We start from the raw sequence: 16,705 nt of genomic DNA on the forward strand, positions 1-16,705 counted from the left end.
CCCAACACCATTTATTAAAGAGGGAATCCTTTCTTCATTGCTTGTTTTTGTCAGGTTTGTCAAAGATCAGACGGTTGTAGATGTGTAGTGTTATTTCTGAGGCCTCTCTTCTGTTGCATTGGTCTATATATCTGTTTTGGTACCAGTACCATGCTGTTTTGGTTACTGTAACCTTGTAGTATAGTTTGAAGTCAGGTGGTGTGATGCCTCCAGCTTTGTTCTTTTTGCTTAGGATTGTCTTGGCTATATGAGCTCTTTTTTGGTTCCATATGAAATTTAAAGTAGTTTTTCCTAATTCTGTGAAGAAAGTCAATGGTAGCTTGACGGAGATGGCATTGAATCTATAGATTACTTTGGGCAGTCTGACCATTTTTGCGATATTGATTCTTCTATCCATGAGCATGGAATGTTTTTCCATTTGTTTGTGTCCTCCCTTATTTCCTTGAGCAGTGGTTTGTAGTTCTCCTTGAAGAGATCCTTCACATCCCTTGTGAATTGTATTCCTAGGTATTTTATTCTCTTTGTAGCAGTTGTGAATAGGAGTTCACTCATGATTTGGCTCTCTGTTTGTCTATTATTGGTGTATAGGAATGCTTGTGTGTTTTGCACATTGATTTGGTATCCTGAGACTTTGCCAAAGTTGCTTATCAGCTTAAGGAGATTTTGGGCTGAGACGATGGAGTTTTCTAAATATACAATCATGTCATCTGCAAATAGAGACAATTTGACTTCCTCTCTTCCTATTTGAATACCCTTAATTTCTTTCTCTTGCCTGATTGCCGTGGCCAGAACTTCCAATACTATGTTGAATAGGAGTGGTGAGAGAGAGCATCCTTGTCTTGTGCCAGCTTTCAAAGGGAATGCTTCCAGCTTTTGCACATTCTGTATGATATTGGCTGTGGGTTTGTCATAAACAGCTCTTATTATTTTGAGATACGTTCCATCAATATCTAGTTTATGGAGAGTTTTTAGCATGAAGGGGTGTTGAATTTTATTGAAGGCCTTTTCTGTATCTATTGAGATAATCATGTGGTTTTTGTCATTGGTTCTATGTATGTGATGCATTACGTTTATTGATTTGCGCATGTTGAACCAGCCTGGCATCCCAGGGATGAAGCTGACTTGATCTGGATGGATAAGCTTTTTCATGTGCTGCTGGATTGGGTTTGCCAGTATCTTATTCATGATTTTTGCATCGATCTTCATCAGGGATACTGGCCTGAAATTTTCTTTTTTTGTTGTTGTGTCTCTGCCAGGTTTTGGTATCAGGATGATGCTGGCCTCATAAAATGAGTTAGGGAGGAATGCCTCTTTTTCTGTTGTTTGAAATGGTTTCAGAAGGAATGGTACCAGCTCCTCTTTGTACCTCTGGTAGAATTTAGCTATGAATTGATCTGGTCCTGGGCTTTTTTTGGTTGGTAGGCTATTGATTACTGCCTCAATTTCAGAACGTGTTATTGGTCTATTCAGGGATTTGACTTCTTCCTGGGTTAGTCTTGGGAGGGTGTATGTGTCCAGGAATTTATTTCTTCCAGATTTTCTAGTTTATCTGCGTAGAGGTGTGTATACTATTCTCTGATGGTAGTTTGTATTTCTGTGGGATCAGTGGTGATATCCTGTTTATTGTTTTTTATTGTGTCTATTTGATTCTTCTCACTTTTTTTCTTTATTAGTCTGGCTATCTATTTTGACTGCTATCTATATAGACTGTTATCTATTAGCAGTCTATCTTTTTTGTTGATCTTTTCAGAAAACCACCTCCTAGATTCATTGATTTTTTGAAGGATTTTTCATGTCTCTATCTCCTTCAGTTCTGCTCTGATCTTAGTTATTTCTTGCCTTCTGCTAGCTTTTGCATTTGTTTGCTCTTGCTTCTCTAGTTCTTTTAATTGTGATGTTAGTGTGTTGATTTTAGATCTTTCCCACTTTCTCCTGTGGGCATTTAGTGCTATAAATTTCCCTCTCAACAGTGCTTTAGTTGTGTCCCAGAGATTCTGGTATGTTGTGTCTTTGTTCTCATTTGTTTCAAATAACTTATATATTTCTGCCTTAATTTTGTTATTTACCTAGTAGTCATTCAGGAGCAGGTTGTTCAGTTTCCATGCAGTTGTGCAGTTTTGAGTGAATTTCTTAATCCTGAGTTCTGAGTTGATTGCTCTGTGGTCTGAGAGACTGTTTGTTATGATTTCCGCTCTTTTGTATTTGCTGAGGAATGTTTTACTTCCCATTATGTGGTCAACTTTAGAATAATTGTGGTGCTGAGAAGAATGTGTATCTGTTGATTTGGGGTGAGAGTTCTGTAGATGTCTGTTAGGTCCGCTTGGTCCAGAGCTGAGTTCAAGTCCTGAATATCCTTGTTTTCTGTCTCATTGATCTGTCTACTATTGACAGTGGGTTATTAAAGTCTCTCATTGTTATTGTGTGGAAGTCTAAATCTCTTTGTAGGTCTCTAAGAACTTGCTTTATGAATCTGGGTGCCCCTGTATTGGGTGCATATATATTTAGGATAGTTAGCTCTTCTTGTTGCATTGATCTCTTTACCATTATGAAATGCCCTTCTTTGTCTTTTTTGATCTTCGTTGGCTTAAAGTCTGTTTTATCAGAGACTAGGATAGCAACCCCTGCTTTTTTTTTGCTTTCCATTTGCTTGGTAAATCTTCCTCCCTCCCTTTATTTTGAGCTATGTGTGTCTTTGCATGTGAGATGAGTCTCCTGAATACAGCACACTGATGTGTCTTGACTCTTCATCCAATTTGCCAGTCTGTGTCTTTTAATTGGGGCATTTAGCCTGTTTACATTTAAGGTTAAAATTGTTATGTGTGAGTTTGATCCTGTCATTATGATGCTAGCTGGTTATTTTGTCCATTAGTTGATGCAGTTTCTTCATAGCGTCGACGGTCTTTACAATTTGGTATGTTTTTGTGGTGGCTGGTACCGGTTTTTCCTTTCCACATTTAGTGCTTCCTTCAGGAGCTCCTGTAAGGCAGGCCTGGTGATGACAAAATCTTTCAGTATTTGCTTGTCTGTAAAGGATTTTATTTCCCCCTTGCTTATGAAGCTTAGTTTGGCTGGATATGAAATTCTGGGTTGAAAAATCTTTTCTTTAAGAATGTTGAATATTGGCCCCCACTTTCTTGTAGGGTTCCTTCAGAGAGGCCTGCTGTTAGTCTGATGGGCTTCCCTTTGTGGGTAACCCGACCTTTCTCTCTGGCTGCCCTTAACACTTTTTCCTTCATTTCAACCTTGGTGAATCTGACAATTATATGTCTTGGGGTTTCTCTTCTTGAGGAGTATCTTTGTGGTGTCCTCTGTATTTCCTAAATTTGAATGTTGGCCTGTCTTGCTAGGTTGGGGAAGTTCTCTTGGATAATATCCTTAAGAGTGTTTTGCAACTTGGTTCCATTCTCCCTATCACTTTCAGGTACACCAGTCAAACGTACATTTGGTCTTTTTACATAGTCCCATATTTCTTGGAGGCTTTGTTTGTTCCTTGTCATTCTTTTTTTCTCTTATCTTGTCTTCATGCTTTATTTCATTAAGTTGATCTTCCATCTCTGATATCCTTTCTTCTGCTTGATCGATTCGGCTATTGATACTTGTGTATGCTTCACAAAGTTCTCGTGTTGTGTTTTTCAGCTCCATCAGGTCTTTTATGTTCTTCTCTAAGCTGATTATTCTAGTTAGTAATTCCTCTAACCTTTTTTCAAGGTTCTTAGTTTCCTTGCTTTGGGTTACAATATACTCCTTTAGCTCGGAGGAGTTTGTTATTACCCACCTTCTGAAGCCTACTTCTGTCAATTCATCAGACTCATTCTCTGTCCAGTTTTGTTCTCTTGCTGGCGAGGAGTTGTGGTCCTTTGGAGGAGAAGAGGTGTTCTGGTTTTTGGAATTTTCAGCCTTTTTGTGCTGGTTTTGGCTCATCTTTGTGGATTTATCTACCTTTGGTCTTTGATGTTGGTGACCTTTGGATGGAGTTTTCATTTGGACATCCTTTTTGTTGATGTTGATGCTATTCCTTTCTGTTTGTTAGTTTTCCTTCTAATAGTCAGGCTTCTCTGCTGCAGGTCTACTGGAGTTTGCTGGAGGTCCACTCCAGACCTTGTTTGCCTGGGTATCACCAGTGGAGGCTGCAGAACAGCAAAGATTGCTGCCTGTTCCTTCCTCTGGAAGCTTCATCCCAGAGGTGCACCTGCCAGATGCCAGCTGGAGGTCTCCTGTAAGAGGTGTCTGGCAACCCCTGCTGGGAGGTGTCTCCTAGCAGGAGGCACAGGGGTCAGGGACCCACTTGAGGAGACAATCTGTCCCTTAGCAGAGCTCGAGTGCTGTGCTGGGAGATCTGCTGCTCTCTTCAGAGCTGGCAGGAGGAACGTTTAAGTCTGCCGAAACTGTGTCCACAGCCACCCCTTCCCCCATGTGCTGTGTCCCAGGAAGATGGAAGTTTTATCTATAAGCCTGTGACTAGGGCTGCTGCCTTTCTTTCAGAGATGCCTTACCCAGAGAGAAGGAATCTAGAGAGGTAGTTTGGCTACAAAATCTTTGCCAAGCTGTGGTGGACCCCGCCCAGTTAGAACTTCCTGGAGGCTTTGTTTACACAGTGAGGGGAAAACTGCCTACACAAGCCTCAGTAATGGCGGATGCCCCTCCCCCCACCAAGCTCCAGCGTCCCAGATCGACTTTAGACTGCTGTGCTGGCAGCAAGAATTTCAAGCCATTGGTCTTAGCTTGCTGGGCTCTGTGGGGTTGGGATCCACTGAGCTAGACCACTTGGCTCCCTGGCTTCCACCTCCTTTCCAGGGGAGTGAGCAGTTCTGTCTCACTGGTGTTCCAGGCGCCACTGGGGTATGAAAAAAACTCCTGCAGCTAGCTAGCTTGGTGTCTGCCCAAACAGCTGCCCAGTTTTGTGCTTGAAACCTAGGGCCCTGGTGGTGTAGGCACCCGAGGGAATCTCCTGGTCTGAGGGTTGCAAAGACCATGGGAAAAGCATAGTATCTGGGCTGGAGTGCACTGTTCCTCATGGCATGGTCCTTCATGGCTTCTGTTGGCTAGGGGAGGGAGTTCCCCGACCCCTTGCGCTTCCTGGGTGAGGCAACGCCCCACCCTGCTTTGGCTCGCCCTCCCTGGGCTGCACCTACTGTCTAACCAGCCCCAATGAGATGAGCCAGATACCTCAGTTAGAAATGCAGAAATCACCCCCCTTCTGCATTGATCTCGCTGGGAGCTGCAGACCGGAGCTGTTCCTATTCGGCCATCTTGCCAGCCACCCCCAGAAAAAGATCTTTTGTGCCAGGAATTGAGAATAAATACCAAGAACAGCTAAGAAATGTTTTAAATAATTTCCTTTCAGAGTGGGAACATCATTTTAGCATTTATTCCCTCAGGGAGAAAATTCTTCAATAAATATAGAAATCTTTGGGAAATTAGGAGTTTAATAAGAGGCTTCTATATTGACTTTCATACATTTACTTCTGCAGTGTTTGCTGTCTTGAAATGTAAAGTTAAAATTAAACAATTTGACTTAGACTGAAAAGAATCCCAATGGTATATTATCAATAATGCTTTTCTTAGAGGCCTCATAATGCCAAAGAAACGTTTTTTAATCAATTGAAATAGTGGTCCCATAATTTCATTTAAATATCAGGGATAAGACTGAAGAGTCTTTGGAAAGCCATCATGTCTCCCCGCTGTCTTGGGTTAAGACTGCACCTAGACTGCCCTCAACAGATAGAAATTTCAAGAATTTACAAAAAGATTGTATAACCTGATTTGGGATAACATCTCCCTTGTCAGTGTGCACTTCTTTATGTAACAGTCCTATTTGATTACATCAGATGAAATGGGGGCAGTTTAACTCCACGACAGGGCTGCAGAAGTGCAAATAGAGGGAAGAGTTGCATCAAGAAGACTATGGAACTAGTGGTTCCTGGGCCAGAGGACAGCCGAGGCAGAGGCTCTGCAGACCTTAAGTTCTCCATTTGCTGTGCTCCTGTTTCTCCGGGGCATTCTTATCCTTGATACCTAAAGCTTTTTGAGCTAAAATAAAACAGTGAATATATTTCTTCCCTTTCACCTTCACAAAAATCTATGTACACATATGAATTTCCCAGTGAAAAGACAAATGATGTTTTTGGTTGAGATATAATTAACATAGAGTCAATTGTATAAATCTTAACTGTATAGGTCAACACGTTTTGTAAAATGTGTGCAGTTGAGTAACCAACACAAAAATCGAGATGTAGAATATTTTTACCACTTCAGAAAGTTCCTTTCTCCCCCTTTCTGGTCAAATTCCCTACCTGGAGGCAATTACTATTCTGATTTCTGTCACCATAGATTGGTTTTGTCTGTTCTTAAATAAGAATTTTAAATCTTTGAGAAAAGTCAGTTTTAAAAAATATTAAAGAAGTATAGTTTTTTTCTTTTTTCAATTTTTTTTTTTTTTTGATACAGAGTATTGCCCAGGCTGGAGCAATCTGTTGCCCAGGCTGGAGTGCAGTGGCACAATCTCGGCTCACTGCAACCTCTGCCTCCCAGGTTCAAGGAATTCTCCTGCTTCAGCCTCCTGAGTAGCTGGGATTACTGGCGCCTGCCACCACACCTGGCTAAACGTTTTTGTATTTTTAGTAGGGACGACCAGGCTGGTCTCAAACTCCTGGCCTCAAATGATCCACCTACCTTACCTACCTTGGCCTCCCAAGGTTCTGAGATTACAGGTGTGAGTCACCCCACCTGGCCAGAAGTATAATTTAGTGTATTAATGTTTAATATGAAAAACTTCCTCATACTTGTTTGTCTCTATTCTTAAGGTTAAAACTGGTTATAGATGCATATGTATCTATGTCATAGTTGAAATTAAAAAACAAAATCACAGAATAGTCTATAGAAAAATAGATCCTTTTTGTTTTCTTTTTTTTTTGAGACAGGGTCATGTTCTGTCGCCCTGTCGCCTAGGCTGGAGCGCAGTGGTGTGAACATAGCTCACTGCAGCCTTGACCTCCTGAGGTCAAGCAATTCTCCCATCTCAGCCTCCCAAGTAGCTGGGATTACAGGCGTGTGACACCATACCTGGCTAAGGTTTTTTTTAAGAGTTGTGTTTTTGCCATGTTGCCCAGGCTGGTCTTGAACTCCTGAACTCAAGCAATCTTCCCGCTTTGGCCTCCCAAAATGCTGGGATTACAGGCATGAGCCACCGTACCTGGCCAAAAATATATCTTTATATATTTGTCACTTGATTGTGTGTATCTTAGAAGTGATTATGCAAACCCTGCAACCATTACTGACATTTTCTCCATTTGCAGATTCTAGAACACGTAGAGCCCTTACGTCCCTACGAATCCCTCGACACCCTGAAACAGTTCCTCCAGTATCATGGCAAGATTTTGTGTTTCTTCTGCCTATGGGATGACTCAGTCTCGATGTTTGGAGACCGTAGAGAACTCGTCCTGCATTACTTCTTGTGTGATGATACTATTGAAATCAAAGAATTGCTTCCACACAACTCAGGCCGAGATGCTATAAAAATGTTCCTTCGGAGGAGTAAGCTGCCCAAGGTGAGCAGTGGACATAACCACTTTCTGAATTTGCTTGTGAGTCAAGAGACTAGGGTCACTGTTTGGAATGTTGTGTGTTATGACTATGTGATGATAATAACCATGCACTGGTGCAGGTATTTGGAAAACTTTCATTTTGTGCTCTCTATTAATATACATCTGTGAAAGTAATACAGAGAATATGATCAATTAGAGTTGGAACATTGAAGTTAAGGCAAGTAAAGGAAAAAAGTCAAATGTAAGAGAAAGCACCTATTCATCATTGAGTTCATATCCAGTTTTATGAAACTAAATGACTCCTTAGTAAAAGAATTGCTTGTGGCTTTGGACGGGGCACTGCAGACTACTGAGGAGAGCCCATGGTTTGGTCCGGGTTGTGAATACAAACACACACTATACACATGCACCCACAAACATACACATGCAAGTTTACAAACCAAAGTGCCTTTTCTGAGTGTAGCAGCTGGTCACCACCTAGCCACTAGCTAGTGGCAGTGATGACTGTTGCATTTTATTTGATATTAAAAAGAGTTGTCAGATTGATTTCTATAAATATTTATGGCCATTTGAGAGCTCATGTAATTTGGGTGCAGCAGAAACTTCCCAGACCTGGATTAGGGTTGTGAGTCTGCCCCTTAATAGTTGTGCTACCTTGGGCAAATCACATAACCTCTTTGAGCTTATCTCCGTCTTTAAAATGTGGTAACAGTAAAAAAACAAAAAAACCAAAAAACACCATCGAAGGACCTGTATACACCTATAAGGACACTTAAAAACATAAAGGCTTTTTCAAAAGCTCTGTTATATTTTCTTTCTTATTTGGATAAAGTATCTTCTTAGTGCACATGAAAAGGTTACCATAACACTAATTTCCGAGGCAAATAACTGCTGGCCATTCAGTCCTCATAGGAGGTTTCTCCAGATTCTCTGAGCCCACTGCCAGAAGCCCTACTGCGTGTGCTTGGAGGCAGGGGAGGCACAGTTTGTCCCAGAGTGAGCCCTGGATACGCATAGCAGGCAACCAGGAGGTGCCAGAAAAACCTGTTTTTAGAATGACTTTGAAAAATAGGCTAAATATAAAATAATAATGACATACCTGACATTTACAGTGTGCCAACATCAGTTAATTCATTTTATTCATTCAGCAAATATTCATTGAGTGCCACCTGTATGCCAGCCCTGGAGTTATAGTAAGAAAGGGAATGGATTAAATCCTACCACACCTTGTTTTGATTTTGTCTTCCAGAATTGCCCACCTAGAGTCTATCAGCCAGGCCAGATAACAGATCGAGTGGTTCTCAATTTGTACGGTGACTTCAAAAAGAACCAAGCGGATGGCTTCCTGATGGATAGATATAAGGGAAGAAACCTCACATTTTATTACCTGTTTCTAGTGTGACTTCTTTGGAACCTGAATAGTTGGGCGAGTTACATACTCTTCTCTTGTGAGATTGTGAATGAAATCGATGATTACATAAATATGCATTGTACTGCTGTTTATTAGTAATAAGCATGCTGAAATGTCTATATAAATATATGCATTGCATTGCAGTTTGTAATTATAATACTACAGTACTAAAATAATACTTTAGAATATTAACATCAACTGGTTGCTTTTTTATTTGATTGTTAAAATTTAGTTATTAAAGATTGAAGTTTTATTTTTAATTTCCTTTTTTTCTCTGGGAAGGGGTTCCTGGTTCTTTGGAGGGTCCATGGTGCCAATGCTATGTTCCTTTGTCTTTATTAGCTAGGAGAAGTAGACCAAGAGTTTTACAAAGATAGTGACCTGTTCCTCGGAGTCACCATCAATGTGTGGGGAAGAAAAGTGCTCCTTTATGACTGTGATGAATTTACGAAGTCTTATTATAAGTCTAAATATGGAATTGGTAAGTGATACGTATGTCAATTAAAATATTTTTAAAATTAAACTCTTTGTTCCCCAGTTAAGATTTTACTTTGGAGTTTCAAATGTTAGGCTCATAATAGCTACCACTTATTGTGCATTTGCTATCTTCCAGCCGTTTGTTGTCTTATATATATATTCCTAACAATTCTCTATGGGTAGGCTCATGATCCCCGTTTTAGAGGTGAAAAAAACCGAGGCTTAAAGGGGGCTCATTTGTCCAAGGTTATGCAGTGAGCAAAGAGTAAGCCAAGATTTGAACTTGTCTGCCTGATGCCAGGGACTTCCGTTTTCCTTTATAGTCCTCTGCCCTACTCCAATATGGGGTAAATGTTTTGGCTGAACAATCGAAATGGAAATCTGAATGCTTTTCTTTTCACTTAATTCTTCTTACCACAACGGGTATACCTAATTGAGTTATCGAGGGAATTCTCTTCTGCTAGTTTTGCTCTACCTTTCCTGGTGAGGCTCAGCCAGGTTTTAAGCTTCTCTCTTCTCAGACATTAACTCCATTCCAATAAGGTTAGTTCAGTTCAGAATGAAAATGAGCTATTGATTGAGCACCTTCTATATGTAGGTCATTGTAGTAGACTTAGGAGATACAGAATTGCATAAGAGGTTTCTAGGCTGGAAGGGGAACTGAGACCTGCAGCGTGTGACACCATGTTACGAGTGTCTTGGAAGCTGGTGGAGGATGTGACGTGTAACCTAAAATATAAACCCTCATTTGTTAAACTCCCCTCTACCTGAGTCTCCAGGTACCTACTGCTGCTAGAAATTGATGGGACTTGCTGACCTCCCAGTTTGGGACTAGAGTTGGGATAGGGGGTACTTAGTCCTGTACTTCTCTCTGAACCTTGGAGTATTCATATGAACACACTTCCCCGAGGGGTGAGATGGAAGCCAAGTGCGACCGCAGCTTCTTAAAAGACAAAGTGCTTTGTCTCTAGAATGAGATGATGCCATGCTATGTGTCTTGTTGTCTGCATTGTGTAGTGTTCCTGGCCTTCTGGGAGTCTTTATAGTGTGAGAGAAGGCACATCAGGCACACAAAGGGGTTAGAGTAAAAAAGGCTTTCAGTGTTACTCTTAGGTTCATTAGGGGAATTTGTTGCACTGCATCTGCATGCCAGATTAGTCAAAATGTATGGGCCCTACTGGGGCCAAATTGGTGACCTCTTTTTATTTTATTTTCTAAAATTAGTCCCCTTCAGTGGACACAGTTGGGCATATTTGCCTTGGGGACTGTGGACAAGAAGCAGCCAGGAATGTGTAGGTGGCAGCTGCTATGGAGAAGCTGCTGGTGGCCCTTAGACTATGGGAAAAGAATTTGGCCTTTAATAAATGTAGATGCCTGTTTGGAATCCGTAAGTCTTTAGTATAGAATGAAAATTTAAATGTATATATCAAGATGAGTCACCAAAAACCATAACTTACACCTGATGACTACCTTAATACAAAGGATGTGGTAAATGTTCCAAAGCATTGTATGATTCCTTAAACGTAAAGTCCAACTTTTGGTTGATGTTTGTCTGTCAGCTTGGTGAGAATATGAAAGTTGCATTTGGGAAAATGAATGTCCTAGTGGTGAGAGTTAGTATGTTGTTAGGGTCTTAACGGCTTCTCTAGAAAATTTTTGGAGGCAGTGTGAATTCCCTGTTGTGCTCCAAATCAAGCCATCCTGGGTAAATGTATCAGCTTCAAATGTCCTATGGTCCATTTCAGTCGAGTCCTTGTGCTGAATTTCTTTCTGTTCACTTCTTTTGTTCACTCTGTGGACTAATTGTATTATGTAAAAAAAAAGTACTCTGTGCCTTTAAAGCTAATATAACATGAGCATTATGCATTTAAACAGAGAATTATGCAAATGCAAAATTATGATGCATTTCATAGTCACACTGACTTTTTATATTTCTCATAACATATGTTAAAATATCCCATTTAACAGACACTATTATTACACAACATTTCTTGAGTTACAACAGTGTACTTAATGTAAGTAAAGACTAGAAATTATATCTATGATGAGGTGGAGGGGAGAATGAATCATTATTCTCTGATAATCTTTGCGTTTGTTTTTCCTGATTTTTTGGTAAGGTTAAATTAATATCCTTAATGTTACTTAGATACAGTTATTTCTGCCATTTTAATTTTATTTATAGTTCATCCGGTCCCAGCAATTTTTTAAACTGACCAAATTACATGTGTTATGTTTTGGTATCCTTAAAACCCACACCAGGACAAAGTCCCATCAATCATTGTGGTTCTGTCAATAATCGTGGTCACATTTCCTCCCTTGTCAATAATTGCGTTCAGTAGAAAACCTGGGTGTCTCCACTGTGCAGGACGCAGGAAGGATCTGACAAGTACCAGCAACACAGCTAGGGGCCTCTCTAGCAGGAAGTCGGGGGAGACTTCTAATGCAGAATGCAGCCTTGGTGCTTTAGTACCTTCTCCTGTGTGATGACACCCCAGCATATTTTTGGGGGAGAAAAAATGGCAGACAAAGACAAGGAGTTGGCCACAGTCCCAAGAAAGGTACATAGATAACCTTTCTATTTATGTAGAAGTGGAGGGCTTGCTAGAATTCCAAGAGACATTTGAGCTCCTGTGTAAAACTCAATCTCTTAAGATGATTCCTTCATACTTTTAAGGATTCTAAGGAGAAGGTGATTCCATAGATTTCTTCTCTTTAATAGTGCAGTGTGACCCCCTCCATCAGGCAGTTTGGCCATCCTGCTGGCCCTGGCTTGCCTGCCGGGCTGTAGCATGTCACTCCCTCATTATTTTATGTGAATGAACACCGACCGGCAGATGGAGGTCTGTTGATCTTTCCTATAGCATGAAGGTTGAAAAAGGCTCTAGGGGTTCCAGCAGGTGTTTCTTTCACTAAAAGGACAGGGATCAAATGTAAACTGTTCATACGTAGGAATTTCTGCTTTAGGTTGTTATTTGTCTATCAGTGGACTTTCTTATTTTTTCTTAGTGGCTGGGACAATGAAACTAGTAACAAGACTGTTCATTCTCATTGCTTTTGAACACTTATTAGGCTATATTTAGATTGAACAAAAATCTTAAAGACCTTTAATTTTGTGGAGTCATTTCTGGCCATCTCTGAATTTTTAGGAACAGCAGAACATTTAAGATGAGTGTTTAATGATTATTTGAGTGAACTGGACACTTAAAATTGCATCAATAGGATAGAATTGGCTTCTGGTCTCATTACATGGTCCTGATGGACCTAACAATTTTGTTTCTTTTGCTTCCCATATAAAATGAAGATGGTTGAGATGGGAGGATTCTTAAAGATTTTGTAGCTCTAACATGATGTAAATCACGAATTTAGGTTTCATTGAAATCATTTGACGTGGCTATTGAATACAAGTAAAAGTGGATTTACCTTGAAGCTAATGAATAATAATCTTTAGAGGTCTTCCTTTCCAGGGGTCCCAATCCAAGGCCCTGGCCTAATTTTGTCTTAGTAATTTGACATTCTTCGTCTAGAAGAGCTTCGCCCAAATTATTTAAGCTTCCAGCCTCCCAAAACCTGTATTCATCTCTAGGCTACTAGAACATAAGCGATGAACTATGAGGTAATTGAAGGCTTTTCCCAGTAGTCTTTCCCACTGAGATGGTGAATAGAAAATCACCACGAAGAAACATTAAGACTCCTTTGTAATATGTATCATCTCTCTGCCAATTTGTTGGAATCTCATCAACCATGGATGGGCATTCGAGATACATATATAAGTTTTGACAAGTCACTTGGAATTAGAGAAATCAGATAATTAAAAGACATATCTGTCTCAGAATCTAGCAGAATGCCAACTTAAGACATTGGGGAAGATGCTTTGTACAAAAATGTACACTTTTTCATTTATTCAATGAATATTTTTGAACACCTAAAACATGCGGGATGCTGGGATGATGGAAAACCAAAGTGAGGAAACTTGTCATTCAGCTGTGAGTTCAGAGCTTTGTGAATGTATGCAAATTACCCAGAGAAATGGAATTTAAAGTTGGATCTTGAGCCAGAGTTTCCAAAAAGATGTATGTGGTGGTATAAAAGTCAGGCATGATGGAGTGGAAAAGTTCTCAGCTTTTATACACTAGATGGCACTGTGGGTGCAGAGGAAAGCTCTAAATTGGTTCTTTTGTTACTTAAATCTGTTGCAAAAATTATATGGTTGAGAAAACAACAGTGTGTTATAAGCCCTGTAATTCTGGGGGGAAGTGTAGAATGCAGTCCTAATTACTTTGAGATTCAATATGTGTCCTCTTTTGGTTAGACTGCTTAGATTGGTACGTAGAGTTGTATGTGTATGTCTCTCCTGTTGTAAGAAACTGCTCAGGCCCAGATTTTTTAGTAATCACATAGAGCTCTCCTGCCATGGTTATGATGCTCTTCCTGAAATGAAAGACCAAACAGTAGTGCGTTACATGTAATGGTTAGCAATGATAGAGTCTACTGCAATTCTGCCCAATTCCAAGATTTGAACTCTCCTCTTTATTTCCAAGACTTTTCTTTAATCACCACAAAAATAGTAATAGTTGAAGCTCACAAGTCACTTCTGTACAGGCAGACTGGCTCCCCCCTTTCACTGAGTCACCTTTATACATGTCTGCTGTAAGCAGTCTCTGTTAGGATGTAACAATACTCTTTTGGGGATTGTGTTTGGGGAAATTTCACACAAAGGCTGCTAGGAAGTCTAAGGAAATATGAAAGCTGAAAGTGTTTTCAACAAGAGTTAGAAATGGCCTCAAGCTCTTAGCCTTTTGATCATCAGTTAAAAAACAAAACAAAAACAAAAAAACCACCTTAATATTAAGAGTTAGGTTGTCTTGGATGAAAAATTGATCTCCATTTTCTCTTCTAGAGGTGTGCACTAAAATTTGTACTCTTCCTCTATGAGAACTTTGACAGTGGAAAAGGAAATATTTGCTTATGTAGAACTCCTTTCATTCATGATTGAAAACACCTATGTCATACTGAAGCTTGGAGAAGAAGTAGAAAATAGATTCTGTGGGAGTTTGTTTTGTTTTGTTTTAGGAAAGATCTGGCATCTTTTTTGCCATTTATGTTGGGGACAAACACAGTGACTTGGATAGATCAGGTCAATATGTTCCTTGCTCTGGAGAGCACGGTTGCTTCTGAGATTGTACAACCTCGCAAATGAGTACCTGAAAGTTCCTAGGCTATTACAAATATGTTACCAGATCTCTCTCCACCTCTCTTTCCTCACAGATGATAAGTATATAAATAAAATCAACAGTATTTACCGCATAGCACTCCCTTGGAGAGAGTAGGCAGTTGGCTATTTTAAAAGTTTTTTCTCTTTCTGTTTTGTTTGTTCACTTCATTGCATTTGAGTGCAATTGTAGTCTTTTCTTGGGCTTAACAAAAGCTACCTGGGGCTGTGGCTGGTGAGAGGAAAGTTTTATTTTGGTGTTTGTTTTTGAACTTCATAGGGAAATACTATGAGCTGGAGTTGATTTGGAGGCAATGGAGGGTACTCAAATAGAGGGTGCAGTAGGAGGAGATGGTGGATGCGGAAGGATAAAGGTGAATAGTGAGGAATAAGTCCTGTTTGGAAAAGAATTTTATTAGTGAGTGTTGACTGAGATAGGAGAGGGCTAAATTGCAGGTTAAAATATGGAATGAGTGGCATAAAGTTTCAAGTATGAATTTTCATATTATTGGAAAAATCAGAGGAGAACAAAAAATATTCAGAAATGGGAATGTGATGACAAAATATAAACGTTTACTTATATGACATAGATTCTTTTTTTTTTCTTTTAACTTTTGAACCGATGGTGATTATTGAGTTCCATGGTTTTTGTAAACAAGATTGAAACGTACTCTCACAGGATTTTGCTGTGTTTTGTTTGAAAGAGTTTAAAATAGTCTACAAAGATCTCCATGTTGATCTTGAAAACATAACAAACCTTTCAAAACAGCCATAATCAGGGCAAAAAAAATATTGATGTTTTGTTTGCCTTTGTTTTGTTCTAGAGAACTTTACCTCAGTTTCATGCAAGCCTCCTTCTCCTCCTCCAAAAATAGAAAGGAAATTTCCACCTTACAACGGTTTTGGTTCTGAAGAGGATTCTCTCCGTACCTGCATAGGCTTCAAGCCCACACCTCATCGGAGGAACTTCAAGAAGTTTATGGAAAAAGACAGGTGCTTGAGGGAACCATGATTTTAGTCTGATCTTTCCCAAATGTGCTTGGGGTTTATAACATAGTTCTCATGACAAAACAGATGTCACGCAGCTCATCTAATTGCAAGTCCGGGAAGACATTATTATAGGCTTTTAATGAGGTTGATTAACATGCACGTATTAACAGGTTCTTACTTGAGTGCTTATTTTAATAAGTATCATCTGGAGGCCCCTAAAGTAATATTATCTCCAATCTATGTTGCCTTTCCATATCTATCTATATGTCTGTCTCCCGAAGATGGGAAAGATGTAGAGTAGGAGTTAGCAAGCTCTTTCTTAAAGGGTCAGATAGGAAATATTTTTGGCTTTGTGGGCCATACGGTGTCTGTCACAACCACTCAGATCTGCCTTTGTAGCGTGAAAGCAACCACAGACAGAATGTAAATGGTTGTGTGACTGTGTTCCAATAAGACTTTTTTTATGGACACTGACATTCAAGTTTGATATAATTTTTACATATCACAAAATATTACTCTTATTTTGATTTTGCCAACTATTTCAAAATGTAAAAACCATTCTTATCTCAAAAGTCATATAAAAACAGGTGGCCTGGTGGATTTGGCTCACTGACTGTGGTTTGCCAACCCCCACTATAGAGATTTCAAGGATTTATACGTGTTTTTAAAAATGTTACTTGGTGATTAATGTTGTTGTTTTCACTTGAGAGGTTGGTTGAGTTCAGTAACCATAGATTTCTCACTTGGCTGAATATAATTTTAAATGATGGACTTTCAGAAGTATTCCTAATAGACATGGAGAAAAACCTGCCTGTAAATCATGCAGATAGAATGTAGACACTGCCCTCGGCTACTTTTTGCTTCTGCAGGGAGAGCGAGCCCTGGAGAAAGAAGTCAGGGGAAAAGTGGTGGGGAAACATTGTAGGTGCTTGAATAGGATGTGGGCTAAGGCTTGCAGTCCTGTGTGAGGGAAATAATGGATCAGGAGATTCTGGGGAGAAACATTGATAAAGGGAACGTGGTAAGTCTAGGAGAAGGAGAAGAAAAAGACATCCTGAATTTCATAAAATTGAT

General features: G+C 39.8%; 1 protein-coding gene across 2 annotated transcripts in view; it reads left to right on the forward strand.

Annotated features, from left to right (window-relative positions):
* Positions 1-16,705, forward strand: part of EFHC2 (EF-hand domain containing 2) — a 209,584-nt gene that overhangs the window by 98,910 nt on the left and 93,969 nt on the right. For both annotated transcript variants that reach the window (XR_002729725.1, XM_023202816.1), the window contains exons 5-8: positions 7,296-7,547; positions 8,794-8,907; positions 9,298-9,436; positions 15,466-15,634. Coding sequence is in view for 1 of the 2 variants with exons in the window: in XM_023202816.1 (XP_023058584.1) it covers positions 7,296-7,547; positions 8,794-8,907; positions 9,298-9,436; positions 15,466-15,634 (674 nt within the window). In the remaining variant the exon portion in view is untranslated. The remainder of the gene's footprint in view (positions 1-7,295; positions 7,548-8,793; positions 8,908-9,297; positions 9,437-15,465; positions 15,635-16,705) is intronic.

Source organism: Piliocolobus tephrosceles, chromosome 12, assembly GCF_002776525.5.
Source record: "Piliocolobus tephrosceles isolate RC106 chromosome 12, ASM277652v3, whole genome shotgun sequence".
Lineage (NCBI taxonomy): Eukaryota > Metazoa > Chordata > Mammalia > Primates > Cercopithecidae > Piliocolobus > Piliocolobus tephrosceles.